At 46.7% G+C, this 11,209-nt stretch overlaps 1 protein-coding gene across 1 annotated transcript; it reads right to left on the bottom strand.

Moving 5' to 3' along the window:
* Positions 1-9,861: 9,861 nt before the first annotated feature.
* Positions 9,862-10,732, bottom strand: CTXND2 (cortexin domain containing 2). Its single transcript, XM_040332842.1, has one exon. The coding sequence runs from the start codon at positions 10,688-10,690 to the stop codon at positions 10,526-10,528; it is 165 nt and encodes a 54-aa protein (XP_040188776.1). The 5' UTR covers positions 10,691-10,732; the 3' UTR covers positions 9,862-10,525.
* Between the last annotated feature and the right edge of the window lie 477 nt (positions 10,733-11,209).

Below are 11,209 nucleotides of genomic sequence, written 5' to 3'. Positions count from 1 at the left end.
GGACTATTGCACAACATAACTGAACCAGAACATGCAGAATGTTTGCAAAAAAAGTTAATGTGGAGTCATGCAATGCGGACTTGCAGCACAATTGCTTGCTATCTGGGAAACTGAAGCCAAACTTTAGCTAACGCGTTATAAGCAGTTACAGCATACACTTTTGTTCCCTTATCTGATAAAATGTTTAACATAAATAGATAAAAGCGGACCATTGTAAGCAATCTGGCCAGTGGTAAATGGTTTGTCTCAACCTGGGAACTGCTACATCTGCAGGACAGCTTGTTCTGTTAACCACTTCCGGACCGCCGCATGTACATTTACGTCGGCAGAATGGCACGGACAGGCACATTGGCGTACCTGTACGTACCTGCCTAGACGTGGGTCGGGTGCCCGATCGGGACCCCCCCCCCGTACATGCGGCGGTCCCCGTGGCTTCAGGAGCGATCCGGGACGACGGCGCGGCTATTCGTTTCTAGCCGCCCCCTCGCGATCGCTCCCCGGAGCTGAAGAACGGGGAGAGCCGTATGTAAACACGGCTTCCCTGTGCTTCATTGTGGCGGCTGCATCGATCGAGTGATCCCTTTTATAGGGAGACTCGATCGATGACGTCCGACCTACAGTCACACCCCCCTACAGTTGTAAACACACACTAGGCGAACCCTAACTCCTACAGCGCCCCCTGTGGTTAACTCCCAAACTGCAACTGTCATTTTCACAATAAACAATGCAATTTAAATGCATTTTTTGCTGTGAAAATGACAATGGTCCCAAAAATGTGTCAAAATTGTCCGAAGTGTCCGCCATAATGTCGCAGTCACGAAAAAAATCGCTAATCGCCGCCATTAGTAGTAAAAAATAAATAAATAATAAAACTATCCCCTATTTTGTAAACGCTATAAATGTTGCGCAAACCAATCGATAAACGCTTATTGTGATTTTTTTTACCAAAAATAGGTAGAATACGTATCGGCCTAAACTGAGGAATTTTTTTTTTTATATATATGTTTTTGGGGGATATTTATTACAGCAAAAAGTAAAAAATATTGAATTTTTTTCAAAATTGTCGCTCTATTTTTGTTTATAGCGCAAAAAATTAAAACCGCAGAGGTGATCAAATACCACCAAAAGAAAGCTCTATTTGTGGGGAAAAAAAGAACGCCAATTTTGTTTGGGAGCCACGTCGCACGACCGCGCAATTGTCAGTTAAATCGACGCAGTGCCGAATTGTAAAAACCCCTTGGGTCATTTAGCAGCATATTGGTCCGGTCCTTAAGTGGTTAAAAGACAACCAGATCAAAAGAAAATTAATGCAGCCATCACAGCTAAGAATTGCTAAGCCGCAATATGATCAATGTTTATTTTTGGGTTTAATACTGCTGTAATCATAGAGCACCACCTGCTGGAGAAAATGCATACTGCAGGCTGAGATTCTTGGCTTCTCACATCTCTCTTCCTGTTAGGACAGACACCTGATTTTGCTTGGTGGTCCTTACACTGTACATCATTCGCTTTGGTTGCTGCAGCACATAAACCACCGCCTGCAGGACTCATCTGTAACTTGAAAATTTCACATATACGACATTAACAGTCTAAAAGTCATTTGGAAGAACTTGATCATTTATAGTGCAGCTACAAGCTAGGTCTTTTGTCACAAAGTCCTTGTAAAAACAAAAAAGAATGCACAATCAACTGTAGTGTGGGATGGTGGCTGCCTTGTGCTCTGAAGTATAGTACAATAAATTCATCAATCGAGTCATAGGTGACCTCTCAAGGCTTTGTCCTCAATACTGTGCGAGACACATCTATGTATTTGTAATGCCGCGTACACACGATCGGAAATTCCGACAAGACAAGTCCGATGGGAGCTCTTGGTCGGAAATTCCCACCGTGTGTAGGCTCCATGTCGGAATTGCCGCCAAGAAAAATTTAAGAGCTGGTTCTCAAATTTTCCGACAAGAAAAGTTCTTGGAGGAAATTCCGATCGTCTGTATGCGATTGGATTGGAATAAATACTTATAGAGCGCCGAATGCGAGTTGTGAAACTCGCGTCTAAGCGCTTACCAACAAGCTGGGGGTATCCAGTTCCCAGGAGCAAAAAGAAGAAACTAGGACATGTAAGTAAAAGAGGGGAACAGACAAGAAATAAACAGAAATGTAAAAAGAAGGGGGAGGGGGGGTGTCAGGGCACAAAAATTCAGACAAAAAAAACAAAACACGCATGCTCGGAATCAAGCAGAAGAGCCAAACTGCCTATTGAACTTCATTGATCTCGGCTCGTTGTACGTCACCGCGTTCTTGACATTTGGAATTTCCGACAAAAACCATGCATGCTCTGAAGTAAGTCGACGCATGCTCGGAAGCATTGAACTTCATTTTTCTCGGCTCGTTGTAGTGTTGTACGACACCGCGTTCTTGTCGCTCGGGAATTTGGTGTGACCGTGTGTATGCAAGGCATGTTTGAGCCAAGATTGCATCGGAAAAAAATCCACGGTTTTCTTGTCGGATTTTCCGATCGTGTGTTCGCGGCATAAGGGCCCTTTCACACGGGGCGGATCAGTAATGATCCGCTCCGTGTGTCCGCAAAGCTCAGCTGGATCTTCCGTAAAATCCCTGCTGAGCTGACAGCTGACAGGGTGGTCCCCGCACGCTGTGCAGGGACCGCCCTGTCTTTCCTCCGCTCTCCCCTATGGGGAATCGGATGAACACGGACCGTATGTCCGTGTTCATCCGATCCGCCAGACGGAAGAAAAATAGGATTTCTTCCATCTGCAAATGCGGATCTTTGCGAAGGCGGCCAAATTACGGGTGTCAGCGGATGTTCATCCGCTGACACCCGTAATCACATAGGGACCCATGCATGTCCCGTTTTCATCCGCAACGGACAGATGAAAATGCGGACATACGGTCCGTACGTGTGAAAGGGCCCTAAGAGGCATTGGGTTAAAGTGGAAGTAAAGTCCACTTTTTAACGTGGACCCCCCGGTAAGCCTATAATAAGTTGCACTATTTAGGAGATATTCACACGGGATGCAACGGTTGACGTCACCGGCGCATGTGCTCTGAAGGGACCTGTGCTGTTACGCCATACCTTCAGAGGTGCGTGCTGGGGGCTCCCACACGCATGCGCAGGAGTGACGTCATCGTGGCCCCAGCCATTGATACAGCCGGTGCTTGCAAACCCAGAAGGGAGACCGGGTGAAGATAGAAGTGCCGGGGAGCCATGCCGGCGCTGCGCTGGAGGGCTCTGTGCGCAGACAAGTCTGTCATAATGTGCTATTATCCATTACACTTGGAAAGGAGAACCACTGATCTTTGTGTGGAAGCAGCGGCCTCTCTGCAGAGGTCCAACATGCTTTGTATGAGCCAGAGCTATAGCTCTCCAATCGTAAGGGAGCGTTTTATAGGAGCATTAATTTGTGCTTTAAAGTGTATATTAGGGAGAAATAAAAAAGACCATATGCAGTGCATCTCTGCAATACAAGCACTTTTCACTATGTTTTAGCTTGCTGAATAAAAGAACCCATTGAACCTAGAAGAAAGCACGCAGCTCCTAATTTCCTTTTCTGGGCCAACAACACAATGGGCCAGATTCACGTAGATCTGCGGCGGCGTAACGTATCTCATTTATGCTACGCTGCCGCAAGTTTTACGGGCAAGTGCTTGATTCACAAAGCACTTGCCTGTAAAGTTGCGGCGGCGTAGTGTAAATCCCCCGGCGCAAGCCCGCCTAATTCAAATGAGCTGGGTAGGGGGCGTAGAGCATTTAAATTAGGAGCGTTGCCGCGCCGAACCTAATGCGCATGCGCCGTCCCTAAAATTTCCTGACGTGCATTGCGCTAAATGACGTCGCAAGGACGTCATTGGTTTCGACCTGAACGTAATTGACGTCCAGCCCTATTCACGGACGAGTTACGCAAACAACGTAAAATTTTTACGCAGGAACGACGGCCAAACTTAACATAGGATACGCCACCTAGGGGGCATGTTTATCTTTACGCTGCGTAAATATTGCACCCTAAGATACGACGGCCGTCGTATCTTAGGCATGTTTACGTGTATCTCAGTTTGAGAATACATTTAGACATAACGACGGGCTTAGATTCGGAGTTACGTCGGCGTATCTACTGATACGCCGGCGTAACTCTTTGTGAATCTGGCCCAATGCCTTTTGTTGCATTGAAATTGTAAGGAATGATGTCAGCCTGGCTCAACTCTGTTTTACTGATTTACAGAACACCTTTTTTCATCTCTACGCAGGGCTGGTGCAAAGATTTTTGACACCCTAGGCAAAACATAATTTTGCCGCCCCCCCCCCCCCCAATGACTCCACCCCCTTTGTGCTGCCTGTGCATACCCCACCTTTCAAATGCAGCCTCAACAGCGCCCATCAAATGAAGTCTACTAGCACCCATCAATGCAGCCTCACCAGTGCTTACCAATGCAGCCTCACCAGCGCCCATCAATGCAGCCTCACCAGCGCCCATCAATGCAGCCTCACCAGCGCCCATCAAATGCAGCCTCACCAGCGCCCATTAATGCAGCCTACCAGCACCCATCAAATGAAGCCTGCCAGTGCCCATCAATGAATGTTTGCTTGCTTACATTCATTTGGGATTAGGGACACAGACACGGTCCTCCACCGGTGCTGCTCCTCTGAAACTATGTAGCGACTTCAAATGCAGCCTCACCAGCACCCATCAAATGCAGCCTCACCAGCACCCATTAATGCAGCCTCACTAGCGCCAATCAAATGCAGCCTCACCAGCGCCCATCAATGCAGCCTCACCAGCACCCATCAAATGAAGCCTGCTAGTGCCCATCAATGAATGTTTTCTTGCTTTCATTCATTCGGGAGTCGGGACACAGACACAGTCCTCCACCGGTGCTGCGGCTCTACGGTAGCGACTTCAAATGCAGCCTCATCAGCGCTAATCAATGCAGCCTACCAACACCCATCAATGCAGCCTCACCAGCGCTAATCAATGCAGCCTCACCAGCGCTAATCAATGCAGCCTACCAACACCCATCAATGCAGCCTCACCAGTGCAAATCAAATGCAGCCTCACCAGCGCTAATCAATGCAGCCTACCAACACCCATCAATGCAGCCTCACCAGCACCCATCAAATTAAGCCTACCAGCGCTAATCAATGCAGCCTACCAGTGCCAGTGCCAATCAATTAATGTTTGCTTGCTTCCATTCAATCGGGAGTCGGGACACAGACACAGTCCTCCGCCGGTCCTGCGCCTCTGACACTATGAAGCTACTTCAAATGCAGCCTCACCAGTGCCCATCAAATGCAGCCTCACCAGCACCCATCAAATGCAGCCCCACCAGTGCCCATCAAATGCAGACTCACCAGCACCCATCAAATGAAGCCTGCTAGTGCCCATCAATGAATGTTTTCTTGCTTTCATTCATTCGGGAGTCGGGACACAGACACAGTCCTCCACCGGTGCTGCGGCTCTACGGTAGCGACTTCAAATGCAGCCTCACCAGCGCCCATCAAATGCAGCCTCATCAGCGCTAATCAATGCAGCCTACCAACACCCATCAATGCAGCCTCACCAGCGCTAATCAATGCAGCCTCACCAGCGCTAATCAATGCAGCCTACCAACACCCATCAATGCAGCCTCACCAGTGCAAATCAAATGCAGCCTCACCAGCGCTAATCAATGCAGCCTACCAACACCCATCAATGCAGCCTCACCAGCACCCATCAAATTAAGCCTACCAGCGCTAATCAATGCAGCCTACCAGTGCCAGTGCCAATCAATTAATGTTTGCTTGCTTCCATTCAATCGGGAGTCGGGACACAGACACAGTCCTCCGCCGGTCCTGCGCCTCTGACACTATGAAGCTACTTCAAATGCAGCCTCACCAGTGCCCATCAAATGCAGTCTCACCAGCACCCATCAAATGCAGCCCCACCAGTGCCCATCAAATGCAGACTCACCAGCACCCATCAAATGCAGCCCCACCAGTGCCCATCAAATGCAGACTCACCAGCGCTCATCAAATGCAGACTCACCAGTGCCCATCAAATGCAGCCTCACCAGCACCCATCAAATGAAGCCTGCCAGCGGCTGTCTGCTGATGCTGAGATTTAGTTGCTTGCTGCAGAGAAGAGAGTAGGAACACCAATGGCAGGGTGCCCTAGGCAGCAGTCTGCCCTAGGCGGCTGCCTAGTGGTAGCACCGGCCCTGCCTCTATAAAATAAGGGGAGGTGTTCTGTAGCTCAGAAAGGAACTGGGCGATCTGAGTGGACTCCTTTTTGATAGCACAGGCAGAGTAAACAGGACAGCCCTGGATTTCTGGAAGCATCAACTGGTATTTATTTGTGCTTATCGAAGAGATATAACCAATGCTTTCAATTGTATATTTAAAAGACCAAAATGGGAACAAATAAGGGAAATCCCTTGTTAGGGTTTACATGCACTTCAAAGCAGGGTGCCCTCTAGTGGTGGTGAGGAACAGCAAAAGATGGGTGCACAAAACTTGCTGCCGGAAACAATTTTCACCTTTCAGACTCAAGGCTTCAATAAGGTCATCCCATTTTATTAGCATTTTGTCATAGGCTGCAGTAAAAGTACAAAAATATAATGTTTCCTAAAAAGTTGGCTATTATTTGCTACCACTTTGTTGTGCTCTAATAACGTTGTGCTACAGAATGAAGGTTAGGGTTTCCTTCTAGCACTGCTGTGTCAGGGGAGTTCTTATTGATGTGAGCTCCTCACGGTGTCTGAAAACATTACCGTACAATGATCATGTATAAATGACTGGAATATGGTTACACACGTTTTTTTCTCCTGCTTTCAGAACCCTCGGAGTATAAGATACTGGCTTCCAGATTGTGGATAGAGAAAGTTTAAAAAGAAAAAAATTTGAGAAGTTACTAAAAAATAAATCATAAAACCAACAGTTAATGATAGGTTCTCTAGCAGTCCTGGTTATGTTCCAATTGGTGTATCCAATAACAGGACAACTTTTTTGGGAAATGCTTCTAAAACATGGTTGGCCAAGCCTTTGTTAACAGTGAAAAGCTATCTTTGAAATGTGGTAATTTTCACTAGCAGATCAAAAGATTAATGGACGTATTTCTAGCTGTAGACAGGCCTTGTTTAGATGTCATCACTCATCTCAAGGATGTTTTTTAGCTTTAAACATGTATCCCAGGGGTGCCCAACCAGTGGCCCGGGGGCCACATGTGGCCCACTGAGCCCTCTGATGTGGCCCGCGACCTCCTGCTCTGGGATGGCTGGCTGGCAAGCAGCCCAGATTGCAGGTTGCCGACCTGCCAGCCGAGAGCATCGGTGTTGTAAATGAAGCCGGCTGTAGAGGAAGCAAGTGGCTTTTCACACCACACCTGCAGGATATGGCAAAGTGCAGCTAACCGGCTGGAAAACCTCAGGTACACTGCGCCGCAATAGACCGCAGCCCATTAGTGTAAAAGCAGCCTTAGGCCCCTTTCACATGATCGGCCCAACCCAATCAGACCCTCCATTCACCTCTATGAAGCAGCAGATGTAAACAGACTTTTGTCCATTTACATCCGCCTACCTCCAATCCGATCTGCTAAAAAAAAACAGAAGTGGATCTGCCCCCTTCTATCTGATTGGATCGGAGTACCCATAGCGTAGATTGGGATGTGTCTAATTTGCATATGCCGACTGGACACAGACCTGTCATCTGCCCACTCCGCTCATTGTGGCCCGCGACTGGTTACTAAGTCGCTCAAAGCGGAGTTCCACTTAAAAATGGAACTTCCGCTTCTCGGAACCTTTCCCCCCTCCGGTGTCACATTTGGCACCTTTCAGGGGGGAGGGGGGTGCAGATACCTGTCTAAGACAGATATTTGCACCCACTTCCGGGCATAGACTCCCATGGGAGTAGGGAACCGGGCAGTGAAGCTGTAACGCTTCACTTCTTGATTCCCTCACCGAGGATGGCGGCGGGGGCAGCCGAGAGATGAGCGATTGCACGCTGGACAGGTACGTGTCCATATTTTAAAAGTCAGCAGCTGCAGTATTTGTAGTTGCTGCCTTTTAAAAAAAAAATTGGGTGGACCTCCGCTTTAAGTGGCCATTGGCCTTCAAAAGGTTGGGCACCCCTGATGTATCTTCAGTCAAGGGAACATAAAGGAGGAGGAGCTAGACAAGTTATCTTTGGAGGAGGGTGGTGACAAGTGGATAAGCTGTTCAATTTCCTCCCTTAGATGAGTTGACAAAATATGGTTTGGTGGCGCCCATTGGCATGAGACTGAAGCCAATATGACCAAATTCAACCAGAGCTGTAGACAGGCCATGCATAGAAGATGTCATCACTCATCCCAAGGATGTCCTTTAGCTTTAAACATGTATCCTGAGCCAAGGGTACACAAAGGAGCAGCAGCTAGACAAATAATATTTGGGAAGGGTGGTAAGCAGTTAAATTTCCTCCCTGAGATGAGTTGACAAGAGGTGTCTGGTGGTGTCCTTTGACATGAGACTGTCACCAATCTGACCAAACTCAACCAGATCCAATTACTGAAATTCCATGTCTACGGGTACCTTGAAATTAGCCTATTGTTTCCACAGGAGCAGCACTGGGGTGTCTGTGTCCTATGTATTCTTGTATGTACCACCTAGTCTACAAATACATTTTGCACATCCATGAGAGTGTATTTCATAATCTGCATTATAATGTTGTTGTCCTATCAGCTGTCCTACAGAGTTGATCTTTGGTCAGAAACAATGTTAAAGGAAACTACAAACCTATAATAGAAATGATGTTTCCACCCATCTTAAAAATCTAAAAAGATAATATAAAAAGGTAAATCAAAAGAATATAAAAGTATTTCTTAAAGTGCACTTATTAGTTTGCCTCAAACAATGGAAGAGGTTAGGGAAAGTAGGCACTGCCCTCGGGTTTTTCCAATATGAAGGTTTTATAGGTTCTAGAAATGTGCTATTGTCCCCATTCACTTTACAATTAGGCCCCACCCTCTTACATATTACCACCGGCTCCAAGGAGTTAGGTGGTCCTGAAATTGTTTTAAAAAAAACTAGTGGAAAAGACAACTCATATTTTTTTTTTCTCCAGCTTACTCTCAGTAGCACCAACATTCTAGAACAGTCTTTCTCAACATTTTAACCCCAGAGGAACCTTTGAAATACCATTTATCTGGTTCCTCCGTGTATTTGTGCTTAGAACGTTTGTAGGTCGCAAGGAACCCTTCCAAAAACCAATGAATTGGTGGTCATCGGAACAAATAACCCTTATATTGGTGGCAAGTGGGAAGACCTCTTAATTGTGGTGGTCAGAATGCTACCTTTACAGATAGCTAAGTATCCCTGCCATGTGGCATCGACCCTCTACCTATGAAGGCATACTTAAATGGGGGGGTCAATCAACCACTGCTGAAGGAACATTTAGCAACCTCTGGAGGAAACCTAGCGTTCTACAGAACCCTGGTTGAGAATTGCTGTTCTAGAGTGTAATAACAATTGTCTGGTATTGGGTCTCTCCAACGGTCAAAATTAATAGCTCTACCAAGCAGGGGCGGACTGACAACTCATGGGGCCCCAGGGCAATAGGAGATTATGGGGCCCCCGGGCAATAGGAGATTATGGGGCCACACAGTATACAAACACACACACACAGTATACATACACACTGAATACACACACACCCTGAAAAGGTACTGGAGAGGCGGGGAAGCTATAATCTTGGGATTTCTAAAACAAAACACAGATTTTTACATACTGTCCCTGGTTTTACTGAGGCTGGCAACCCTGATGGGGCCCCCTAGTGGCATGGGGCCCTCGTGCAGTGCCCGAATGGTCAGTCCACCCCTGCCACTAAGGTTAAAATAAAATAAAAAAAACACCAAAAACTAAAATGAGTCTTAAAGTGACACTTCTAAAACACATGAAAACCTTCGTTGAAAGGGCAAAGTACTGTCTACCTCCCCAGCCCCCTTCATAGCAATATGTTTACTATTAAATCACAAGTGCACTTTAATTATCATGCTGCCCCTTAACAGTTCGGTTCTAATTATATGCCCAGCTCACGTTGGATAGTAATGCCATTTTTATATTCCTTTTGTTTTCTCTTTTTCTTTTTATGTCCTAACCATTATTGGAATGAGTTAAATCATTTCCACCTAAAAAGAACTGTATTGGCTTTTCATATTGAGAGCAGCAGCCCGTGCACTGGCTCTGAGCATTAAATTAACAGCCTGACAAAAACTGCGATTTTCTTCAAGATGGATGAGCGCAGAAATGAATGATCATTGAAAAACCAGCTCATTTAGCTAATGAAATTAGAGAAAGTAATGGCTTGTCAAGTGAGTGCTGAAGTGGCAGGTTTCACTCTCGGAATCCTTTGCTGATCCTCCCCGGTGAAGGCAGTGATTTCATAGTAACTTTCATATTCCTCCTGCCTGACAGGAACCATGTAAGAAGGTATATACAGGATCCCCAGTATTCTGGAGATTAGAAGGCCAAAAGTCAAAGTCATTAAGCTCCCATCAAGATCTTTCCTCTACTGGTCTTCCCACATGGAATTTGGGATGTCTTTATAGGGATCCATGATAAGGCGAGCACAGCGTACGATCATCATGGCGAGGAACACGCAAAGGAGCAGGAACAATGCAATAGCAAATCCTTTATCCACATCCACAAGGGGCAGTAAGGTGGGGTCATCCATCTTGAGGTTCCTTGTCTTTTCGTCATCTGTGTCACCGGGCAAAGACCTAAAAGAAACAGAAGGTCATGATATTGAAAAGAGAATACAAACATCTAGAGCAATTTTCCAAATGGCTTTCCAGCAGGTGCATATAATGCCTTGGCTCCACCTGTCCACCTGTGATCCTTGTTTCCTTCCTTTCAGTAACGGGTTTGGGTTGATGAGACAGGCAAAGAACGAACCACAAAAACCTTTCTTAGTAAACCTTGGAAGTATTTCAGAACTTTAGAGTAATGCCTGCATTGATCATAAATACTAATAGCAGTGGCGTCGCTAGGGGGTGGCTATTGGGGCTATAGCCCCTAATCTGGGTCCCATAGCGTGTGTCTTACCACAGGGGTCCCTGCCTAACCAGAGGGCCGTGGCCTCTCTGCAGCCAGGCGGCGAGTGCGGCAAGCAAGCTGGCTTTGCATGAGAGAGCCGGGCAAGCAGATGAGAGAAGAAAACAGGCGGACGAGCAGCCATGGCATTATCTCTCTC

The sequence above is a fragment of the Rana temporaria genome, chromosome 13 (genome assembly GCF_905171775.1).
Source record: "Rana temporaria chromosome 13, aRanTem1.1, whole genome shotgun sequence".
Lineage (NCBI taxonomy): Eukaryota > Metazoa > Chordata > Amphibia > Anura > Ranidae > Rana > Rana temporaria.
Note: the sequence above shows the minus strand (reverse complement) of the source record. Positions and strands in the feature narration are given on the sequence as shown.